The sequence below is a fragment of the Fusarium poae genome, chromosome 3, assembly GCF_019609905.1.
Source record: "Fusarium poae strain DAOMC 252244 chromosome 3, whole genome shotgun sequence".
NCBI lineage: Eukaryota > Fungi > Ascomycota > Sordariomycetes > Hypocreales > Nectriaceae > Fusarium > Fusarium poae.
In genome coordinates this window covers 2,472,672-2,496,169 of record NC_058401.1, presented here as the reverse complement: position 1 = coordinate 2,496,169, position 23,498 = coordinate 2,472,672, and the positions used below count along the sequence as shown (strand labels likewise).

At 48.5% G+C, this 23,498-nt stretch overlaps 8 protein-coding genes across 8 annotated transcripts; 4 read left to right on the top strand and 4 right to left on the bottom strand.

Moving 5' to 3' along the window:
- Nucleotides 1-82: 82 nt before the first annotated feature.
- Nucleotides 83-1,879, top strand: FPOAC1_008230 (uncharacterized protein; the record flags this gene model as incomplete). Its single annotated transcript, XM_044852675.1, has 5 exons — nucleotides 83-85; nucleotides 142-585; nucleotides 649-884; nucleotides 935-1,739; nucleotides 1,790-1,879. 5 exons carry the CDS (start codon nucleotides 83-85, stop codon nucleotides 1,877-1,879), a joined length of 1,578 nt encoding a protein of 525 aa, XP_044705345.1.
- A 504-nt stretch (nucleotides 1,880-2,383) lies between these two features.
- Nucleotides 2,384-5,001, top strand: FPOAC1_008229 (uncharacterized protein; the record flags this gene model as incomplete). The annotated part of the gene is made up of 7 exons (XM_044852674.1): nucleotides 2,384-2,615; nucleotides 2,666-2,978; nucleotides 3,032-3,608; nucleotides 3,661-4,371; nucleotides 4,421-4,469; nucleotides 4,525-4,674; nucleotides 4,733-5,001. The coding sequence occupies 7 exons, from the start codon at nucleotides 2,384-2,386 to the stop codon at nucleotides 4,999-5,001; spliced, it is 2,301 nt and encodes a 766-aa protein (XP_044705344.1).
- Nucleotides 5,002-5,176: 175 nt separating this feature from the next.
- FPOAC1_008228 (uncharacterized protein) lies at nucleotides 5,177-7,294 on the bottom strand (the record flags this gene model as incomplete). Its single annotated transcript, XM_044852673.1, has 4 exons — nucleotides 5,177-6,035; nucleotides 6,094-6,195; nucleotides 6,251-6,369; nucleotides 7,289-7,294. The coding sequence occupies 4 exons, from the start codon at nucleotides 7,292-7,294 to the stop codon at nucleotides 5,177-5,179; spliced, it is 1,086 nt and encodes a 361-aa protein (XP_044705343.1).
- Nucleotides 7,295-8,031: 737 nt separating this feature from the next.
- On the bottom strand, nucleotides 8,032-9,070 carry FPOAC1_008227 (uncharacterized protein; the record flags this gene model as incomplete). Its single annotated transcript, XM_044852672.1, has 2 exons — nucleotides 8,032-8,622; nucleotides 8,684-9,070. 2 exons carry the CDS (start codon nucleotides 9,068-9,070, stop codon nucleotides 8,032-8,034), a joined length of 978 nt encoding a protein of 325 aa, XP_044705342.1.
- A 1,581-nt stretch (nucleotides 9,071-10,651) lies between these two features.
- On the bottom strand, nucleotides 10,652-11,426 carry FPOAC1_008226 (uncharacterized protein; the record flags this gene model as incomplete). The annotated part of the gene is made up of 2 exons (XM_044852671.1): nucleotides 10,652-10,999; nucleotides 11,097-11,426. The coding sequence occupies 2 exons, from the start codon at nucleotides 11,424-11,426 to the stop codon at nucleotides 10,652-10,654; spliced, it is 678 nt and encodes a 225-aa protein (XP_044705341.1).
- Nucleotides 11,427-15,980: 4,554 nt separating this feature from the next.
- On the top strand, nucleotides 15,981-16,776 carry FPOAC1_008225 (uncharacterized protein; the record flags this gene model as incomplete). Its single annotated transcript, XM_044852670.1, has 2 exons — nucleotides 15,981-16,031; nucleotides 16,099-16,776. 2 exons carry the CDS (start codon nucleotides 15,981-15,983, stop codon nucleotides 16,774-16,776), a joined length of 729 nt encoding a protein of 242 aa, XP_044705340.1.
- An 877-nt stretch (nucleotides 16,777-17,653) lies between these two features.
- Nucleotides 17,654-20,044, bottom strand: FPOAC1_008224 (uncharacterized protein; the record flags this gene model as incomplete). The annotated part of the gene is made up of 1 exon (XM_044852669.1): nucleotides 17,654-20,044. The coding sequence occupies one exon, from the start codon at nucleotides 20,042-20,044 to the stop codon at nucleotides 17,654-17,656; it is 2,391 nt and encodes a 796-aa protein (XP_044705339.1).
- A 1,519-nt stretch (nucleotides 20,045-21,563) lies between these two features.
- On the top strand, nucleotides 21,564-23,189 carry FPOAC1_008223 (uncharacterized protein; the record flags this gene model as incomplete). Its single annotated transcript, XM_044852668.1, has 2 exons — nucleotides 21,564-23,021; nucleotides 23,076-23,189. 2 exons carry the CDS (start codon nucleotides 21,564-21,566, stop codon nucleotides 23,187-23,189), a joined length of 1,572 nt encoding a protein of 523 aa, XP_044705338.1.
- Nucleotides 23,190-23,498: the final 309 nt, after the last annotated feature.

Genomic DNA, 23,498 nt, shown 5'->3' with positions numbered 1-23,498 from the left:
TACTAACATCCAGGGGACAAACATTCAACAACTTGCAAACTACATCGCAATCAACAAAAACTGCTTGAAGTAGCTAGCTAAGATGGTGCGCAATATTTACAATCACCACACCTGCTTACATCACATACTGATGCTACCTAGGTCGTCCTTGCGGCTTCGATTTGCACCCGTGGAGGGAAAGCTGTCCTCTCGAGACAGTTCCGAGAGATGCCACGATCGCGTATAGAAGCTCTCCTTGCCTCGTTCCCGAAACTCGCCGATAGCGGTACACAACACACCATCGTCGAACAAGACAACGTTCGATTTGTCTACCAACCCCTCGACGAGCTTTACATGGTCCTCATTACCAACCGCCAGTCGAACATCCTGCAGGACATCGACTCTCTGCACTTGTTTGCACAGGTGGTGTCCAGCACCTGCAAGAGCCTCGATGAGCGCGAGATCGTTAAGAATGCCTACGAACTGCTCAGTGCCTTTGATGAGCTAGTAACCCTCGGGTACCGCGAGAATCTTACCATCAGTCAAATCAAGACATTCCTTGACATGGAGAGTCATGAGGAACGCATCCAGGAGATTATTGCACGAGTAAGCGAGCTCTTTTGGGCCATTCGTGCCCCCCTTCACAGCCAAATACTCATAAATGCATAGAACAAAGAATTGGAGGCCACCGAGGAACGAAAACGGAAGGCGAAGCAGCTCGAGATGCAGCGTAAGGATGCAGCTCGCAGTGGTCGTCCTGGTGCTATGGGTGGCATGGGCGGCGGTATGGGCAGCAGTGGTGGCATGCCCCGAAGCCCTTCTTATCCCTCATACAACCCTCCTTCGCAATCGAATACCAGCACATACGACTCATACGAGGCTGAGAAGAATAAGTCCTTCGGCAAGTAAGTATCGTCAGTTTTCTATTAGATTGCAAGCAACTGACATCTTCGAGGCCCCTGGCCCCCAAAGCCAAAGGTATGCAATTGGGCAAGAAGTCCAAGACGACCGATATGTTTGAGCGAGTCAGAGGTGATATGGGTAGCGAGATCGACAATTCGCCTCTTGTTACACCCGCACCTCAACAGCAAGCTGAAACACCAGAGCCCCGTGTCTCGTCGACCTTCGACCGTGATGCCATCCACGTCGCCATTTCAGAGACCATTTCGGCCAAGCTATCTCGAGAGGGCGCTGTTAACTCACTAGCTGTCAGCGGTGACCTCGTTCTGAGAATCTCGGACCCCAGCTTGACAAAGATCAGGCTTGGTCTCCAAGCTGTTGCGTCTCACGGAGTCCAGTTTCGCACTCATCCTAATGTTGACCGAAATCTGTTCAACGGCTCCAAGATCATCCAGATGAGCAACACTGCTCGCGGGTTCCCAGTCAACAATGCCGTCGGTGTTCTACGATGGAGAGCTTCTCCCAAGGTCGACGATCCCAGCGCATGCCCGATTACATTCACCGTCTGGATTAACAAAGATGGGGACAAGTACAACATCACAGTTGAATACGAATTGACAGGCGGTGACGCTTTGAACGATGTCAGCGTCGTCATTCCTTATGCGGGCAGCGAGCCTGTTGTTTCTAGCTTTGACGCTACTTACGATGTTTCCGGGGACGCAATTGAGTGGTCCATTGGTAACGTAGATGACGAGAACCCTAACGGTTCGTTTGAATTCGAGGCAGAGTCAGGCGATGAGAACGATTTCTTTCCAATGACTGTCCGATTCAACAGGAGTACACCATACATTGATGTTGATGTAAGTCCCCATACCGAATGCTTGTTACGATCTTGCTAACCATTTCAAAGGTCAACACCGCGTCTCTTCTGGAGGAGGATGAGGAGGTGACATTCTCCAAAGAAATCAAGTCTCATGCAGACAACTTCTTGGTAGAATAGAAGGGTCTCAAAATTCTTCCGATTTCGTAACAACCTTCTGGGCAAATTTACTCCATAAAAGGAAAGGGATATATGTATTTGAGTAGAGCTGGGAATAGACATTAGTAGCAGTGTCTTGGCAGTCTAGAACCTAATGGCGCAACGACAATTGATGTTTATGTGTTTGGGTTAAATTATCAGGAGCCTGCTCTTTAAAATCCCCAAAAGAAATATTTATTGATAACAACAGAGATGTAATAAAAACAAAGATAAATGGGCTCAGGCTACCGATGCCATCACTTTCTGAAGACGGGAACTGCGCGCCCAGGTGCATGGTGCGAATTAGTTTCAGACACACGGTGCTATCACTAATTCCTTCTCTTGGACTATTTCATCTTCCACATAGTAGCAACTTACACATCAGCACCACTCTCGCCCACCACAAAAGCCCCAAATTCATAGCGTATGGTGATGATCCTCTTGGTTTGAGAAGGTATCCGTGTGCTGCGTCAAGAATAGAGGGATATGGTGCAGCAAAATCAGCTATCGCTCTTCAGCGTGACAGAGCTTCAAGATAGGGCACCTGATGGTTACCCTGTGAGCTGTCCAACCCTCGATCTCTCCGCAACTTGGGATGTAGCAGACAGAAATCTCCTCGTGTACAGGCCTCCTGGGCAAGTCGTCTCCAAGATTCACCAAGTTGGTGCACCAGGTCAAAAAGCGCCGGACGCCCAAGCAGTGACTTGGAGATCTGATGGTTAGTGAGAAAAGCCGCTATGTCCAAAATATTACTTACATATTCTTCAGGCCAATTCCTTGCTGTTGGGTGGAGTGATGGCTTTGTTCGGTTGATGGGACTCGAAAACAACAAGGCTGCCCATCATCTCAAAGTTGGAGATACGTCCGGAAACAAGATCACGCATATTGGCTGGGCAAACAGTAGCATTGCCGACAACAGTTCGAATGTGGTAGACCAAGCCCTGGAAAACAACCTGGGAGATGGGTTGGCGCCTGATGGAAATAGCCTCCCGTTAGATCTCCCACGTGAATTGACATTTCTCGAGGTCGACACGGCGTTACCCAAGATCAGCCCTCTCCCGAACAGTAGTGCTGGCGCAGGGTATGTCTGTAACGAGTTTGAACAAAGTTAAACATACTGATAAACCCGGATAGAGAAGACGCGTTAGTGTTCACATTGCGCACTGGTATAGAATTTCTCTTCCAGCCCCCAAAGCCGGAGGAGTATGACCAGGTCAGCGTCATGATTGTAGGGACGAGCGATGGGCAGATTCAGATCAGTATTTATGACTCCTTCATCATCGGGAATTTTGAGCGTCCCAAAGTTGTCCCTTCATCAAGCTCGCAGCTGATCCTTCATGCCTCACACCCGAAAGTATCGACTCATGCGTTGCTTTTTGCAGACAAAGCAGATGAGCCAACAGACGTACATTTGGTGCCCATAGACATGCCTTTCATCCACTCTTCCCCTATCAATCTATCTCTTCTTGCTTCCAAGTTGACTACACTCCAGAAGCTATTAAGATATCTCAAGCAATCGCAGCTTCATATGCAGGTCGAATGGCGAAATACGCGGGAACTCCCTACAAGATTTCTTCGAAGTATTGAAGGTGATCTCGAAAACCTTGAGACTGGCCCTCGAAGTGTCGTTTCAGCTTTATACCACTTAGCGGTGACAGGTCATGCCTATGAGCCTGTACGTGAGTGGCTTGTTGAGAGTCTAGCAGAACGAGTAAGTGGAAACAGCTTCGAAAAATAAGCTCGATCGATGGCTAACTACCCAGGGACATAAACGATGGGACAAAGCAGTAGTCTCTGGGCTAGAGGGTCTTCGAAGCTTGGTCCACGAGAACTATCTCCCAGCTCTAGATCGCTGTGCAATCATCTTGAGCAGGTTGCGAGGCTTGGCTCAATATCATCATACTCGAGATGACATTGGTTTTGCATTTGACCAGATTAATCGTTTGATGGATATTGTTCAGTGCCTTCAGCTCGTTGGACACAAGATTCTAATCAACGTTATGGATGAGCTGGAGAACTTCATGGCATTCTCTACTTGGCTTCGCTTTCAGATCGACCGACTCGCTTCTTCTAGCTCCATGAGCGAGGAACTGACCGAGAAGGAGGCAACTATGGATGTGGGGAAAGTCTTGACTTATATCGAGCATTATCTTACCGACAGCCCTCTCAAGATATTCTTCGATGAGATTCGAAGCGAAGAATACGAACAAACTTGCGGGCATATAGAAAGTGGCTCAAGTCTTCTTCACATTCTTGATCAGCAGTTGATGAAGTGCGAGAACGGCCAGCCCGACTTGCAAGCACTATCTCGTGTCGAATTCCTGGTTTCATATGTAACAAATCAGGCAAATCGCACTTTCAGTGGTATTGCAGAGGCAAAGAAGCGCAGCGTCCGACTTGGAACCCCAATCCGACTTTCGATCGGTGGTCCTATATCACACATGGATATGAGGATGAATAAAACGAAAAATCAGGTATTTCTCTTCCTTGTGCGGACCTAATGCTTGCTAACTACTCTACTAGGAAACGAGTGTTATGACTGCTCTGGCAAGCAAGGGGACCAAGAATGAAGGTAGTTCAACCCGGCCATACCCTCTAGAAAGACGCAAGGTGTTAATACAGTACAGTTCAAATCTTCCATGTTGGAATCGATATTACCAACGGCATTAGCACCAACAGGTCCCCGTCGAGCTGCCGCATTGACCTTGGAACACGTACCCTCATCGCATTCAAATTTCTCAACGACGAAACGCTTGTTATTATGTGCAACGATCAAGGTAAGCTTGTGGCAATGCCTTGCCCGTGATAAAAAAAAATACTGATTGCCCTTGTAAGATAATACACCGCAAGTAATTTGCGCACCAATCCAACCAGACAAGCTTTCATATAGTGACTACGATCCCGACAAACCCGACAAAACATCTTGCGTGTCAGTTGACGGTTTCACGGCATATTCTTTCCCTGAGAAATCAATAACCAGGCCTTTGCGTCTCGAAGTCAATGACAGGAATAGTGTGAGGGGTGATATGCCTGCTCGAGTCTGTGTGCTGGAGAGCAACCGCACCACGCTCAAGACATTTGCATTTCCCAGCACACGGTCTTAACCTTCCGCTTCTAGTTTGTGCATATCGCGTGGGCAATGGTGATCAAGGGGGGGGGGGGCGGCATCATAAAAGGCCGCAGAGAACTAGTGTTGGCACGTACGCTAGTATAAATAATTTACACAATAGAATAGAAACATGAAGATAGATCCCTTGTTTCTCCGTGAGGACTAGCGATTCACTGTCGGGGCTTAGTAATATTGAAGAACTCAGTTAGTCCTTCGACAACAGCCTCGACATTCATGTTGACCAAGGGCATGCTGTCGTACGAGTCCTCCTTCATGATAGCAACGAGGGCCAAGTAACGATCTACCTCACGCAGCATGATGGGCTTGTTTCCGTCGTGAAGGACAAGACAACTCTCTGCAGTGTTGCAGCCAATCTGTTTGTCTATGGGTGTACTCCACGGCTCCCCCTCGAGACGGCGACGCCCCTCATCACTGCGTTGCCACGTACCATACACTTCGGTGATGTCTATAATAACATCGATGTAGTCGCTGCAAATTTCGTAGCTGGCCATGTCGGCAGTAGCACTGTCGGTCGCGATGTAGATCTTTGTTAGGACATCAAAGAGGTACGCTTTTTCGAACCGACAGGTACGGCACAGGTTTGTGAGCATAGACTCGAGCGTTCCAAGGCGAGGGATGAGCTTCTGAATGACTTTGCTGAAGGCCTCGAAGATAGAGTGGTTGTAGATAGAGGTGAGATGGAAAGTAACAGGCGCATTCTCGAATCCGTGGTCTGACAACTCGTCTTGGATACGAATAGTTATGTCACGCTGGATGTCAAGCTTGTAGTCGTCTGATAGACCGTCGACCTTGTGAATAAAGACTTCGATGTTGATGTTGGGGTAGGTTCGCTGCAGGAAGAGGATTGTGGTGTTGAGACGCATGACTGCCTCGAGATAATCGTCCTGGGCGTCAATGACCCAGATGAGAGCGCCAATTTCACTAAATATGGCTTCAATATCAAATCCAGGGTTCTCAAAGACGTCGATTTGGCCGGGAAAGTCCCAGACTTGGAAGTCCATGAATGATCTATCGATTGGGTTAACCTTCAAGAAGATAGATAGTTTACATGGCTAGCAATACGTACGCCATGGAATCCTTTTGGATGCGAGCGGTTGATTCGAGGAACAGAGTCTCGTTGGGTGGTAGCTTGTGGAAGACTACACTTGAGATGGAAGATTTTCCACTCCTATGGCCGTAGGTTAGCAACCATGCAAGCGATGCAGCACCAGAATTCAACTTACCTTCGCTGGCCCATCAGTAATAGACGCGGTTTCCCTTTCGGAGGCGCAGCGGCAGAGTTGGGCCCGGGGGCTGCTGGTTTTTGCGCATCGTTCTTGGACGCTGCAGCTCCGCTGAGTGACTGTTCAAAAAGACGTTGAAGATTTAGCTGGGCTGGACTTGTTCCGCTGGCCGATGTATCATCTGCCTCATCAAAGGAGCGTGAGAAATTATGGACTGGGGGGCTAAGGGACATTTTGGGAATAGAAATGGCCAGTGACGGAGATGGTTTGGTGTTGATGAGGAGGGTGTTGTGTGCAAATGTAAAAAGCAACGCGGGCTCTGCTTGTTTCACTTGATACTGAGCAAATGAACGATTGTGCCTCAAGTTTTAAGTGAGTACAGCTCTGGTTTTTGACTCCTTTTATCCTGCTCTGCCTTGAGATCTGCTCCATCAGGTGCTGCCAGCTGGCGGGTATTTCATGTCACTGCCCGTCGGTGACCTTTCCTTTCATACCAATAATGACACTGGCATCTTTTCGACATCGACACGGACCCAACAACAGCAGTTGATTAACTTGTTTTGTTGCATAAGTCATTGCCGCGTGAGCGAGTGAGGGGGCAGAAGGTTCCAGCCTGCAATTTAAAAAGGATTAAAGTGTCGGGTTTCTTTGAGCCATGCGCCCATGCCTTAACCATATCTCCTGGGCCGGCGTGGCTCGTATGAAGCCTCGCATCGTATAAGAGACGCGCATCCTCTCACTTGAGGTGACACAGACTCATCTACAGAGCGGTCCAGTCAAGCGAGTGACGGTCGAATCAGGACATGCCTTGAAACATGTTGTCTGTATTTCTGTGGCCAGCGCCACTACCGAGCGCATGTTCCCTATGCTTGGTGACATATTTCGGGAGCTGACAGGTCAAGGAGAGGACCCTTGGAGATACAAATGATGTGACGGCATTGTAGATGTTGTGTTGCGTTGGTCGCAGGAGGGGTCAAGCGCACACTTGGGCGCTGGGACATGAAAACACGCGTCAAGCAGGAGAGGTCATCGTCTTACCTCCATATCTGTTTACAGATTCCGGGTGCTTTTTTGATACTGCAAGACCGGAACGATACGGTACAGTACTTCACTTTCTGTGTCTGCCTATAGTCTTTGTTGGACGAGGCTGAGGCTGAGAGTCAAATTATTGGTGGTGAGTAGCTCCAGTTGGCACTTATAGAAGGTTAACTGCGTTCGTATATGACTGGTGATTGATTGCGCAGGGCGTTAAATTTTGAAACGAATTAATGCTCTTAGTTGCGTTGTTGATATACACTCGGTCTGTTGTCGAAATGGTGGATGACCTGGAATGATTGATCTTGGTTGTTGATTACCTAGGTACCTAGTTATTCTGGAGTGGCTGGTGATGGAAACTACCTATGACATGCACCCGCCTATTGGACCGTCCAAGTCGCAGCGCTGGGAATACCAATCTGGCTCCCCGTAGCCCGCTAAACTAGGTCCCTTTACAGGGCTTGTGCCGACTTTCACTACCTAGGTACCTAGTACCTATTGACTGGACACTACCCTATACCGAACTTACACTTACACGTTTTACTTTCCATCATGAACTTTAGACAACCCCTTTCTTACATACCTACTAAAAGAGATATATACATATTTGCAAACAGGAATCAAGTGCCTAGTTCCTCACTTCGGGTTCCCTATCCACCGTTCGACTCGAGGACCTCGGGAAGAAAGCTTGGATAAAACTCTTTCTGCGCTTAACCACCTTTGTCTCGTCCTTCCCAGCATGTGTTTCACTCCCGACTACCGGCCTGCTGTCTAAAGGACCATTCAAAGGTACTCTTGTAGTTATATCGTTCTGTTGTGAAGTGGTCTCTGTTAATATCGATGTAGCTGATTTGCTTTTCGTTTCTCGGAACGCCTAAATCCAACGTGTTCAGGACCGGGTTCTTTGGATTGGAGGATATCCCAAGGGACTTATTTACCTTGCTGGATCTTCGTCTCGGAGCTCTGATAGACCCTCGACGTTCAGTCACTGCTTGCACACGGTCTTTCGCATCTAATATCTCCCCGGCAATAGTGTTGCCTTTCCACCCAGCGCAGTCCTCGGCAACAGGAACAAATCTAAGATGACCTCTGGACGCAGGAATACCCAGGGCTTGTTCCATGTGCCGCTGTAAAAGAGCAATATTGCGCTTGTTTGCTGCAGGCTGCATATCGCGATCGAGTGCTTCGATCTTCATGATATAAGACGGATCACAACTCCCGCCAAATTGGATGCAGATGCCATGTTGAAGGGTCGTTATAATGCATGATGCAGGGCGATTGTAGCGTATGGACAGGTACTCTGATAGCTCGGTGATGAAAGTAAACTCGTCTTCAATCTTGTGACCTGACAGTCAGACAAATGTCTTTTCGATACTCACAACGACACTGATCACTTACAATGACATTGGTCTTGATCTCTGCCACTACAGCAGACGCACAACGCACTCTATCACCTACCTCGTCACTCTGCTTCAACAAGACTGGTTCATCTGAGACTTCGCTTCGTCTTCTGGAGAGGATGGGCAACGAGTGCTTTCTTGTTACTTTGTTGGCATCTCCAGAGACCATCTGTTCAACATCTCTCGAAAGGCGCTGATCACTTTCCAGGACTGGGTCCAGACTTGGCTTGCTCAGCCTAGGCTTGACTCTTCGCTCACCTAGAACTAGTCTGGGAGGTGGTGTATGGCTTGACGGCTCCTGCTTCTGCCTCGGCTTCGAGTTGGGTGATCGGGGAGGGATGTTGCTTGGGATATAAGGGATGGTCATCACTGGTGATAGATGCATTGCGGCAACAAGCTATCTCTAAGATGAGGAAATGGTTTACAGAGGAGAGTATGGTGATCAGAAGCAATTCAAAGTTATCATGTACCGTTGAAAGGTTGAGTATTTGTTGCATGTAAACCCCTCGTGTCCCCCGATACTGTACAGGAACGCACAATTGGTATATGTTTTACTGCCATGCAATATTACCCAAACAAAGGGCAATATTGTGGAAATATCTGTGTTACGTTCTGCGACTAGATACACGACAAGAACTTGTTGTCTTTGAAGGCCCATTGATGCACTACTGTGGTCGTTGGATAAGAATGCTATCAACTACGCACGTACGTAAGTGCCGTATAATTATGTTGGATATTAGCTGTTGAATCTCTGGGGATTTCGTTCCCTCCAGTACAGATAGTACATGCTATTTTCGAGGTATTGAAAATAATGAGGCTGGGAAACAGAAGCAGAATCAGCCAGATGACCCTCTAGTTCCTTGAATTGTACTACAATACATGCAGGCTTCCCTTTGTTTTTCCTATGTTGCGCTTATATGTGAAACACGTGTGATACGCAATCATTGTGCACAGAGCTACGGATTTTTGTCAATGGAGCATGATCCTTCGTTTCTTTGTTCCACAGTACTAGGCAAGCATCCCTCTCTTCATCTCGTCAAACAAGTAAGCGAAGATGCATTGCGGCCTTATTGACTAGCTCTTCAGGATGCTATTGTAACTGTAACTCGAATGTTATTCTTGACATGGTTGTATCAGCGCCCAACAGGGATGGCTTTTGGCGGACGATGACCTGTTCATATTCGATCTCTAGACCGTGCATTGGGCTGTTAGGTATCGGGTAGTGGTGATCCACGGTATGAGAAGTCTGATAAAGACATTGTATGTCTGTACTAGATAATTGATTGGTTGGTTGGCTATCTATCACCTGTGCTTCCTCCAGTGCTGTTCGTATGCATTGACCGCATCTAAATGCGATGGAACCCATTGTGATACGAACCATTGAACTTACTTTGAGGTGTCTTACAGGAAGAAGTATCACACGGAGTAGACTGTGCCAATAGTGATTGACAGCCCTAAACCGACAAGTTGGAACGTCAAGAAAGCTGCAGGTATAATAACGCCATAGATGCAAGGAGTGAGAGGCAATCCAGACTGCCGGAATGTTATCTCTGCAATGCTTCAAACAAATTATCAATCTGACACTGCGCTAGGCATGGCCGAGCTACTGGGTTCTGGGTCTTGTTCTGTCTCGGGGTAGGAACAGAAGACGGTGGGCGCAGTAAAAAAAACAAAGTGCCAGTAATTATTACTATGTATGTGTTGTCAAAAAGAAATGACCTATCGTATTTAGCTACAGCAAACTTCCGCTGGGTCCATGTTTCTGCAGCTTCAGCTCCGGTTTTCCGTTCCAATTCTTTGGGTAACGGATATGCTTGAACTTTCATGATACCATAAAGTTACTAGCACATCATTCCGGGCCAATCTCTGGGTGGTCCCCATGTCTATCCATGTCATGATCTGAGCGGCTGAGTCCGAGCGAGCCCAAGCCCGAGGGTTTGGTAACTTTTGCTCCGGGACGTCAAACTCAGGACAAGGCAGGGCTTCCCGCTTTACGCCCAGACCCATGCGAGGTCATGCTGAAGCGTTTCTCCAGAACGAATTGATATGCCGCCAACCCTAGGATGATAACCTCTACGGGCACTAACATGACAGCAAGCCCAACGCTGGCCTTGCTCTGCTTGCACAGCGTGCCGAAATGAGGCTGCACGGTCATGGTCACATCCTTCCAGCGACAAGTCCAGCTCTGTAGAGAATCGTTGGTGGTTGATGCATTGACTCCATAAAAGAAGGACATGGAAATGATGGCAGCGATCAACGCGATAGCTGGGGGTGTAAATTTGAAGACAGCTCTAATAGCAGCATTTCCGCGGGCCTGTTAACATTATGACCGTTAGTTCCGTAGTCTAGGGGGGAAAAGCAAAAACAAAGAGATATTGTGCTTTGCTGGAAAGACTGGAGGGGTTCCTTACAGTCGGAATCTTGCCAGCGATCAGCGAAACAAGATTGGCTACAACAACCAGGGCGCCGCCTACTACCAGAGCGATGCTGGGACCCATGTCAAAGTCGGAGGGCCATAGTTGCAGGAACCAATCCTCTGGGACGTAGGTGGCATGGTAGACAGCAATGGTATCTGCCGACAGCCCGAGGATTGTCAGGCCAGCCGCAAGAGCAAGGACTGTGAGGCCCAGCCTGGCACTGTCGATCAGGCGATAGAGGCGAAAGCTGGATTCGGTACGGACTGACTCAACGTCTGTCTCAAAATTGGAGGCCGAGATCTCGGTCTTGGTGCCGATAGACATGTTTGTGGTGGTGTGTTCCATATTGAGGATATGGATGATAGATCGAGACTGAAGAGGAAACAGATACAACAGAAGCAAACCCCAAGACCGGCTGGAGAAAGGAACGGAATATGGTATGTAGTAAGAAAGGAAAAGAGAAACAAACACAACCACACACACAAGGAAGATGAGGAAATAGAACTTGATCCAGATTCATAGCATGGGGATTTCCCGCGTAAATATAATAAAGATCAATAAATAAGATACGATATAGCCTTGATTCTAAGCGACGAACGCCATCACGACAATAACTAAAAAAGACCAATGATAAACGACAAACCTGATCGATGTGATGAGCTTGAAGCGCCTATGCGAGAATTGCTGCATAAACGCGCTGGTTGCTTTCTTTAAACACTGCAACCCATACCTACCTAATACCTACTGTGAGACATTCGGGAGGAAACGCTGTATCTGGATTGGCTGTATTGGGAATTGGGCATGTTGCTTTGAGCGCTTACAATAGGCATTGGCCAATCAGAGACTTACAATCTCCTCGAGATGGTTGCTATTGACATCTATTTTAGTCCATGCCAAACCCTTGGTGTGAGCGCTTATGTATGTTGGAGATTTAGGGGGAACATGAGGTTGCAGGAACGGCCAGCCAGTGATTATAGTTGAGTACCTACTTTCTATTACTGTACAGAGTTGAATCTGTTGTACGGGTAGAGGTATCAAAAGATATTCGTCAAGTCACATGCGCAGTCACCTGATTGATTGGCAGCCACAGATAGACGCCACGTTTCTTGACAGCAGACTAAAATTTCTTAATTAACCTTAGCCTCGACCCTCATGTGGACCCCGAAATTATTCGGCCTAGACTTGGCATCACTCCGAAAGACAAAAGTTGAATCAAAGAGTCTTTGATGTAACGCAACGCCCTTTTCAGCTCTGCGGATACTGCTCCAGACTACGCAAAACAAAGCAGGGGGGGGCTGACAGCCTACGAGTCTACAAACCCTAACGTTTGTTCGGTCTGTGACACATCCGAGATGAGGCTTGATGTATTGCTTTTGCTCATCTATCGAGGCCGCATGATAAGTGATGCATTCAGGACTGCCTACTGCACTGTACCTGCAGTGAGTGAGTGATGGTATGAATGCCGGGCACATTGATGCGGCCTGACAGTTGTCTTCATACACGGATTTGCGGCACAGTGCCTGCAACAGCAAGGATCGAGTAACTAAAACAGAATCAATCGGAGACAAAGATCCCATTCTAGAATACCTATTCTCATGACGACATGAAGATTATTATGGTTTCAAGATAACCACACCGATAGACACAACCAACGGTTTCGGCCAACGGCTGGTGCGATGTGATTACCATGCCTTTGTCGAGCTTGGTACAATGGTCCTCGACGTTGGCGCAATACGCTTCAAGCCGTAGGAACTCGGACTCAATATTGAGAGCTTTCTTTACAGCGACCAGCAGCAGCTCACAGTACCAACATGGCGTCTCTCTGTCTGTAAGGCGTCTCTCTGTCTGTAAGGCGTCTCTCTGTCTGTAAGGCGTCACGGATGATCGACGGTAGCGTTCTCGCCGGTAACAGTTAGAACGACAGCACCAACAACGCCCCGTAATAGACGAGTCAATCAGAATAATCGAGCAGGGGGTGAGTCTGACATTAATCCCTAACGTTCAGTAATCGAAAATATGACCCCATGGCATTGACAAGCCCCCCTCACAAACCTACATGTCAAATCCTGCATTGAACCTAACAGAATACGGATAGCTGAGACAAGATACGGAGACCGGCATTGTGTATTTTCCCTAATAACAAACAGCCTGACACCGATATGAATACAACGCCGCATTCCCATTGGCAGATTCAAGGATATAGCCGGACGTCCGACTTACATACATGCAAGACCTGACCCTTGTCATTTGGATACCAAAGATTACGAAATGCAGACCTGGCACAGCTATTAATTACCAAGAGATCAATGTCTATCTTCAAAAGCTCCACCTTGTTAGTCCAAAAGCCAGCTGAATGACAGACAGCCAAGGATTGTTAATTAAGGGTGTATCTGTGAGCAAAACATTCGTAATTTGGTTGTCAGCAACAGACATGACAGCTCACAAGGAAGCATCGTGAAAGCATACCTAATGCAAGATTTATGTTCTGCAGACTGCAGCTGCCTAACTTGAACTGCTTCTGGGTAGAGCTGCATTCAAGAAACTTGACGATTGGGAGATTAACGACTTTCAAGAGAATAAAGTTATTGCTACTTACTCGCAGTGTAAGCCCCTGTACTGTGACCAGCTGGACTCTACTGCACCCGACCTCAAGGGCCTGACAAATATCCTTCCTTGGCCCTTGCGGCGGGAACCACGAACGGCATGTGGATATAGACTAATACCTACACAACCGTCACTTGGACGGCTAACTATCATATCCCACACCGGGGAGAGCGATGAGGACGAGAACAGACGAAAGGGCGCTACTCATAAATCGACACCCCATCGAAGGGGAGGGGGGGGGGGGGGGGGTGATGCCTGTACGTTTATTAAAAAAAAAGGAAATAAAAAAGGAAACAAGAGATCAAGGTGATGAACATGGCTTTTACGGATCGGAATAGAGTTATGTTATATGAGACATGGAGCATGTTCTCACATTAGGGTAAGGGAGCATCGTCAGTATCGTTGTACTTTTAGTTAGTAGTTTTGTTGGTTGGTGCTGTGAAGCTCCGGATCAACGGCCCTCCGCAAGTTAAAAAGGGTAGTTTTAACCAATTCAGCCAATCAAAGAAAAGTGTGGATTCTGGAAACCATGGCAGCGACCCATGATATAATCCATGTCACTCCAGAACAGATGACAAGTCTGGTCCTGGGTCCTGGCACTGTCGTCCAGATGGAAATGCTCCGGAGGCAATGAGACGTTTTGATTGGACAATACGTATGCTCATGTTTCCTATGTACCCTAGGGTATGATCCTTGACCCTGACCCTGAGCCAAGCACGAACAAGAAAAGAAACAATATCTTTGAGAGGGATGAGCGTTTTCGGAAGACCAGAAGATTAAGCGATCCTGGTCGGGGTGTCTGCTTTTCGAAGCTCTTTACAGATACAGAGTACAGCTTACTCTAAAAGTCTATCCCATCCCCCTTCTCGCTGGCGGCTTATGCGAGACACGGGAACGGGGTTAACGCATGCATTGCGTAGACAAAGCGGATAACATTGGAGTTGCAGCAGTCGACATGTTCTGTGGCGGCTTTGAACGCGGCATAGATACAAGCTAACACGAGATGGTGGAAGAAACCATTCTTCATCTAATCATGGACGACCCACCGAGACTTCCCATACAGGGAGGAAGTGATAGAACGAACCTGATGGAGTAAAGGTCAACCTTTTCCTTCTCCAGGCTTAACTGCGTACGGCAACCCTTGAGAGTGACACCCCCGTCTCTGTTGCTCCGGACCCGAGAATTCGGTTCTGCCCGTGATGTACCTGTTCTTGTGAGTTGACGTGGTATCAGGGCTTTATGCTTTTTCTCGCTTTCAATGGTACACTGAGGAGGGGATCGGTATTGGCTCATGAAACATGTGCTCTATGGACGCTTCCAGACTGTCAAATGCGTCTTTACCACTTCTATGCATCATCTCTCTTTCGTTTGTAAGATCAGGTCGATGTACATACTTTTAACAAGACTCTAAATCGAGCCTCAAACACAGACTGAGTACTTGTCTCCCAACAACTTAGAAGTAAGCCTCGATTGGGACTGCACTGTTTCTGTGGCTTTTGAGGCTGGATCCGTCCGTCCCTTTTTTATTTTACTAGTTGAGAAATCATTGGCTCAAGGACCAAAGGATTCTCTTGGACTTCAGCCTTTGCCGAAGGTTACTACGTAGTATGGATAAGAAAAAGAGGAGGGAGCCAGAGTCGAGTGCAATTCAGTTTAATGTTTGATGCCGAGCCTTGACTTAGAATGCGGCTTTAGCTTGCATGTACGGGGAATGAACAGGGGGTAGGTATGGATACAGCATGGGCAGGGACATGGATACTGTAAGGGCATGTATTACTGTGCGGTTTTAGAGTGGAGGTCCCTGAGAATGGATATGGATATGGATATGGAAATGGAAATGGAAATGGATATGGGCATGGACCTGGCTGGACCTGAACCTGGACCTGGACCTGGACCTGGACCTGGAGATGGGGGTGCAAGATGAGAAACACTCCCTTCCGAGTCCCTCCATCGTCATTCATCCTCTCATTGTTTGGTTCGGCCGGTCCTCTTTGCAGTTGATTATATTAGTATCCTTTCCCTGCCCCTCAAATATAAGATTTTGTTATCTCAACCTTTCGATTCTGTCTTTATCTTGGAACCAGAGCCATCTTTGAACTCTCTTTTATGCCACTTTATTTCACTGCAGAACAAACCACTTACTCGACTCGGAACCAAACATCAACAACACCTATTGTTCTTGGAGCCATTGACATTCGCAAACCTGACCAACGTTTCGCGATAGTTACCTTTTCACTATCCAATTACACGATCTACAACAACTCGACCTCAGCCATGGCTGCCCCATCAATGGCTGACCCGCGATCCCCAGACTCATGCTCCTTTGTAAGTCAAATCCACCATCTCTTTTCCCTTCTGCCAAAGCAAGAAGCTAATATACTCTTTTCTTCAGCGAAACTTTTGCAAACTTCCTACAGAACTGCGACTCAAGATCTGGAACTACAATCTCCCTCCCACGCGCCTCGTCCCGATTCAGTACGGCTCTTCATGGCCCGGCAGCTCAGATTCTCCCTCGTGGACTGGATGTACTTCATCAGCGACCATTCCCACCAACCTCCATGCCTGCAGCGAATCGCGCAGTGAAGCCCTCAAGTACTACGGTCTTGGCTTTGGCATCGCTCGTGGTCCTGGTCAAGTTTTCCTCGACCCGGATCATGATATCCTCTACTTTGGCCCTCGCGATGGATACATGGCCGCAGACTCTCAATTTCAAACAATCATGTCCATGTGCGACCCAGAAGAACTAGCTCTCGTTCGCCGCCTCGCAATCAACGATGCTCTATTCTGGGTCGACGATTCCTACCGCTCCATGACTGCAGCCAGTCTCACTGTTGAGCTACTCCGACGCATCCAGTCCCGCATGCCTGGTCTCGAAGAGATTATCTTTGTTCCTCGCCCAGAGGAGTCGCGGGGTTCGGAATGCTACATAGAGCCCTCCATGGTTTACATGCGTATGGCCCACCAGATTCGGACTGCCCTTGCGACTCTGTGTGAGCAAACACCCGGCTGGACACCACCATGCTGGAGCATTCTACCACTCAGCGCTTTTCAAAGCGTTGGCGCTGTTTAAAGGCACATTCATTTTTGCTTCTAAGCGATCGAAAAGGCCATGGCGTGCATCATGGCCCTTGAGAACATACGACTCGCTCTCTGGAACAAGAGAGCACGAGATCGTTACACAATTCACGCTTTCCAATACCGAAAGCAGAAACGCCGAGTCTCAACATCGGCATATACCCCCTCTGAGCGCCGCTTCCGCCCGTCACTGGGCTGGGTGAGCTTATTTATGAGAAGCCATTTTGGGCGATGAACAGTCGTTTCACATATGCTAGGACGGCATTGCATTTGCTTATAGGCGAAGACTGCGACTGTACTTACTCTTATACCCATCATTTTGTCATTTTTGTTCGCATCCGAAGATATTATTTTTAGGCGGGGAAAACAGTACCGCAAAATATTATCATATTGTCTGTATCTTGGGAGATATTACTTGTTCTTTCTATTTCTCGTCCTTAGGGTTTCTAGATAGGTTACAACAAGTCTGTTGCAAAGGGTTGGTGTCACATAAAGATATATGAGTGGACATGAGGAAACTTTCCGCCATTGCTTGGGAAATCTTTTGTCAAAGCCGTCTTTTCGACCTGCCTCCGTCATGTATGTTGACATGTGCCATATGTGTACAACCCCTAGACAATGTAATATGAGGCTACCAACGCCAGTTCATCAATGCATGCATAACATCTATTGTAATTTCTCCTCTTCACGTATCACTCGTTCATTCGTTCGACATAGGTGCACTGCCTCCACCCAGCCACATCTGCAGTGCTTCGCAAGCACTCAGATCCGGTGGCGGCGGCAGCTCTTTTCGGTGCGGTATCGTGTTGCGGAGTGACCGCGTGGTATACGCAGTGTTACGTCGACTCAGTCAGAACCCGTCACTTACTTAACTACCTTGCTTCGTCACCGCCGACTCCCATGCCGATGCCCTTCCGGCGACCCCTGACCACTGCTTCGAGTGCCTTGCCCATAGCCGGGAGATCGCCGAGCATGGTGATATGACCGCGTTCGGTGCAAACCCGGCCACCACGGACAATAGAATAACCCTCCGGAAGCATGGCTTCTTTCGCTAATACGACACCATCTCCTGGTCGAAATAGAAGATCGTCGTAGGCGTCGGAACAGCAAATTCCTTCCCGGCTAGTGACCTGGGCAGCATACACCGTAGGAATACTCTTGCTGTAGAGCACGGCATGAGGGGGGTAGGCATTGGCTTCTTGGTGCTCGGGCGAGTGGACGAGTTCGGATCGAAACTTGCGTGTTGCTGCAAGAGTTCGGCCGAGGTAGTCCAAGTAACGCTTGCGTTCCAAGTCTGATGGCTTCTTTTCCTCGACTTTGGCGCCGCTCCCGTTGAGCTGTGGTGCCATAGGGTTGTGGTCTTGCACAACTGCCGTTGGCGAAGGCGGGCCTTTCTCGCTTCTGCTCTCGGCACGAGCTCTTAGCGAACTCGGAAGGAAGGACGAGAAAGACGAGGATTGCGGGCGGTTGTGAGGCGGCAAAGTCGGTTGCATACAAGGGCTCAGATGCCACCTGATCCATTCGTAGGGATCGTAAAAATCGATAGGATACTCCTCTCCCGTATTCTTATCTACAAAACAGAACCCGTCCTCTGGAAGGAAAACAAAAGACGTTCGCATGCTAAAGTTGACGCTTGCAGTGAGAAGCTTCTCATTTAAGAGCACTACATCGCCATGACGTAGTGGATTCAAGATGTTAACACAACGCTGTGGCGTGCCGCAGTACAGAACCCCTGAGAATAGATCGGGCCTCTGGTTGACAGCATGGCGTGTAATGATTCCCCCCAAGCTGTGAGAGATGACAAGAGCTCCGCGAGAACCAGTTGGTGTTCCTGGTTGATTTGAGGGTAACTTCTGCAGGTATTCCTGCAACTTGTGAGATAGAAGGCGAGGGCTCAATCTCCAATCATAGCCGTAGTCCCAGATTCGTAGTTTACCCGATTTGGCGTTGTCACAAGAGCGGAGCTTCTTGATGAACTTTCGGGAGACGTCGACGGGGCCAATGTGTTTTAACATGCCATCAGGCTTGATGGTCTCCTCCATGCGCTCCTCGTCTTCATCCTCTAACCCGACCTCCAAGTTGACTTTGCGCATATTGAGCCCGAGCTTCACAGGGGCCCAAACCTGGTGGTAAGGTGGCTCAGCGGATCGTAAGACTGAGCCACGGTAGCCGCCCATAATCACCAAGTCGCCAGTCAAAGATTCCAAAACCCGGTCCAGGACAGCCGAACCATCTTGTGAGTCGACATCAAGACCTTTTGGAATCTGGCTATGGTTCGGTGGCGTGTCAGGAGTGTTGGATGTACCGAGCGAGTTCGTTGATTTTCGAGCCTGACTGTAAAGTTTGGGGAGACTGGGCATCTTGAAGTTTGGCACATCAGGAAGGCTGTCCTTGAGGGCCATGAACCGAATGTTGACCATCTCACGGACGTCCTGGAAACGTTCGTCATCACCAAGGGAAGACGTGCGAGACAGACTGTGATATAGACGAGTGTCATCTGATGTGACTCGTCTGAGAGCCTTTGGTCGCACAGGGGGAGATGGTGTGCTTGGTTCCTGGAGGTTGGAAGCGGGCCTCTGAATTTGTTGTGATAATGGCTGAGCGACACCGAGAGCGTTGGGCGGAATTCGAGGTGAATGCTGGCGGGTTGTTGGGGATGAGTAACTTGGGGCGGCCGAATGGTTTGTACTCGATTTATCCTGAGAACTGGAGAAGAACGAGTTTGGCATAGACGGTAACAGATGCATAGGCGGACTAAGAGAAGGCAACGCTCTCTGGAGTCTCCTCAATGCCTCCTGTCCCGCCGACTTGGATCGATTCCTAGCTGGTGCCAATGCATTGCCCAGAATGCTTCCAGACGGTCTGGTTGTATGACCCTTGGTCGCTGGCGGCTTCGGTCGAGCTTGCCACGGGGAAGGCAAGTCATGTTGAGGTGGCTCAGGCGATTTGGGCACGGGGAATCTGGCTGAGGCAGGAAACTGTTGTACCCGAGGTGACGTCTCTGGTGAAGACGAGAGATCGGGACTTGTGTCACCAGCTCTATCGGTAGGCACACCAAAGAAACCAGCCCGACTCTTATCCAATGCTAGCGCTTTCTCAATGGCGGGTGTGTTTTGTGAGGTCAAATGTCTAGCAGCTTCACTCAAAGCGGGTTGCAAGATTGCTTCGGCCTCGTCTTGGTTACAGATGATGGAATCTTCATCTTCTTGTAAGTCCGTGCTTTGAATACGCGGTAACGGCTCAGTTGATGGATTTGTCGCCATGGTTCACACAGTTGAGCTCGACCAGCAAGTTGGATAGGTAGGTAAGTAACAGTCGAAACATCAATCTGGTGGTACAACCCGATGACAAGAAGAGGATTGAAGTTGAATGGTGGTTTGCATAAAAAGGTCCGAAACGTTTATGTTGAACCGGGAGGCTGAACAGAGACAGGATCCGTACACTATAGGAATATGCTGTTTAAGGAAGATGAAGCGAATGGTTGTCAGACATGGCAATGGAGTAGTTCTTGTTTGTTCCTTGGCCCAAATTGAAGAATTAAAACTGACCACGGAAACGGAAGCAGGGACGGAGGCGGTGGAGCTGAACCAAAGGAATCAATCCTCAACGGGGCGGCTGGGCTGTGTGCGCTGATCCGGGAGGCCCGGGTGTGAATGGATCCACGATTGATACTTGGTGTTTAGGTATACGGTTGTGCTCGTTCTCGTATAGTGGGAGTCAGGTTCCGAAAAGGAATGCGAGTGTGCCTGTAATGATTGAAAGGGCTAAGCATTTTATAGTCTGATAATATATACAGATATAAGAATAACTTGTCCAATGTCTTAGAGTCTTAGCCTTGATCATTGTTGGCTTAATGAGGTCATGGTTGAAAGGGGAAAAAAATAAAACGGGGATTTGGAGCCAATTAGGGGACGCCAGGAAGGGATTTAGGGAATGGATCAACAAACGAGTTATAGGGCAAACAAGACAGATGAAAAAGGGCCTGTTTGTCTCCGATACTGTACAAGATAATTACCAAGGTGGACGCAGCACTTGATGCAGTAGGTAGTATCATCATGGGTAGCAATTTGGTGTTTTTGACCAAATTCTTACTGCAAAGACGGTTCCATCGCTGGGATCCTCGAATTCCTTGTTCTGGAAGGAGCCAAGACCTTGGCCAGTACCTACCAATACGGTACCTGCCCAGTCTAAGCGTAGGTAGCAAAACAAGAGGCAGGTACAGGTCGACGCAGGCAGCATGTGAAAATAGACCCCAGATTCTATGCGAGAGAATAATACCCTTAGACAAACAACATTCAACTGTCAACGAAATATCATACAAAGAGGCTCATGAGACCCTCTTAACGGCCTCTATACAGTGTAATACAGCACATTACCAAAACGTCTCTTAAAGAGAACCAGCAGACAGCACGACATTCCATCACAATATAGTACCGGTATGGCCAAACATTTACCAGTTACCTACTCATCGTTCTTAAATCATCAACTGTTACACAATCCAGCCTCATCCTCCTATCATCCCTCTTCACAGCGCTGCTACATTTCCCCATCATGCCCGCTCAACGTCATCGACCGGTGCATCTCAACGTTGTTCCCCACTCGGCACCGATCAACGGCGCCGACAGGGTTTGGATTCCATACAATGTCATGACTTCAGCTAATCAGATGATCCATTACCGTCTAGTCTAGTCTATTCTGCTGATCATCTTTTTGATGTAAACATCAGTTACAGTACAGAACCGATTGCTTATTGTCGCTGCTTGAACTTGTCTGCTCTTCATCATGACAACCCTCGAGCCTCGGCCTCCGTACTCACAAGATGAGATCAAACAGTTATATCCACTTCAATTACGCCTTCAGCACGTCCAGATCCTCCTCCGTCATGGCGAACGCACGCCGGTCAACGCTCGTTTCGCGTCTGCCGGTCTCGCGACCTACTGGCCCTACTGCTCGGCTGCTCGCCGTTTGACCAGCGCTATTCTGGATCCTTCTGTTGCCAACTCCCAACTTGATTCTGCCTCAAACCCTGGTATCACTGCTCTCGAGTGGAAGCGGCGAATCGAGAAAATTGGCCCTGATGATTCCCCCATCATAGCCACCGGCCAAAATGGCGAGCTTGATGCTATTTGTGAAATGGGCATGTTGACCGATCGTGGACGAGAAACTACCTACAACCTTGGTCAGCGTCTGCGACATCTATACGTCAACCAGCTTCGCTTTCTCCCGGAGAGTCTCACTACCGACACTGATACAGCTGCTATATACCTTCGAGCTACGCCTATTCCTCGTGCTCTCGAGTCTCTACAGCAGGCTTTCTATGGTCTTTATCCCCCATCTACTCGTGGCTCTTATCCTGGCCTCCATCCCCCAACCATCCTCACACGATCACCCGCCGATGAGACCCTCTTCCCGAACGACGGCAACTGCCGCCGGTTCGCCACTCTTGCTCGCGCTTTTGCTGAACGCTGTGCTGAACGATGGAATGATTCAGAAGAGATGGCATATCTAACTAAACGTCTCGGTCGCTGGATGCCTGAAGATAACCCGCGTGTTGCTGTAAACTCTCGTCCTCGTCTAAGTGGAATCATGGATACTATCAATTCCACAAAGGCTCATGGTCCAGATACTCGACTTCCGAAGGAGTTTTATGATCCGGAAGTTAAGCGGATTACCGAAAAGATTGGTGTAGAGGAATGGTATGCCGGCTATAAGGAGAGCGAGGAGTATCGCACGTTGGGTATTGGTGCTTTGCTCGGCGACGTGGTTTCTCGCTTGGTTGGCAGTGCCGAGCATTCGACGGCGGATGGCGAGTATGAGCTGGCCACCAATAAACAAGGCTCTATCACTATACATCCGTCTGTAAAATTTGCAATGAGCGGGTGCCATGATACTACACTTGCCGCCACACTTGCCAGCCTCGGGGCTTTCAACGAAGAAGCCTGGCCACCATTCACCAGCCATGTCGCGATTGAACTCTTTCGCCATATCGATATAGCCACCACAGCTCCCAAACCTGGCAGCACACTCTCTTTCGTGGGTTTGGGCAACAAACCAACGCCTGTGGCTGGAGTTCCACCAGCAGGTATTGGTCGGAAGAAAACCCCAAACCTGACCGAGGAGGAAAAAGAACGACTGAAGGGCTACTACGTCCGTGTTCGCTACAACGACCGTCCAGTCAACATCCCAGGCTGCAAATTTCAGGGCAAGCACCTCGACGGTGATGAGTCCTTCTGCACCCTAGTAAGCACTCCGACCCATCCTCTTTCTCTATCGCACTACTCATATTTTTACTAGGAAGCATTCAAAGAGATCGTGGACAAATTCACACCTACTAATTGGAGAAACCAGTGTCGTGCCAACATGAAGGAATCCGCGTTTCCTTCTAAGCCCGAACCTGCGGGTTACTGAACGTATAAGAGCGGCAGGATGGCTCAAGATTCAACAATGACGAGTTTAGACTGGTCTTAGCGTTGGAGTTCCCGTGCTTTTGTTAGACTTAGACATCAAGACGATTGCATATTCATGCTCAAGGTGTGGCTATCCTTCAAAACAAGCTTAATGTGACATGTTGGCCAAAAAAACATGTGGTTTTGTGATCGTATAATCTGCGTTCAAGACTATACTGCTCAAACTAACCTAAGACTCCGTAGTAGACATAAACGCAGGTGATATATCCTCTCATCCGTCCCATGCAGAATCCCTTCTTTACAAACAGCG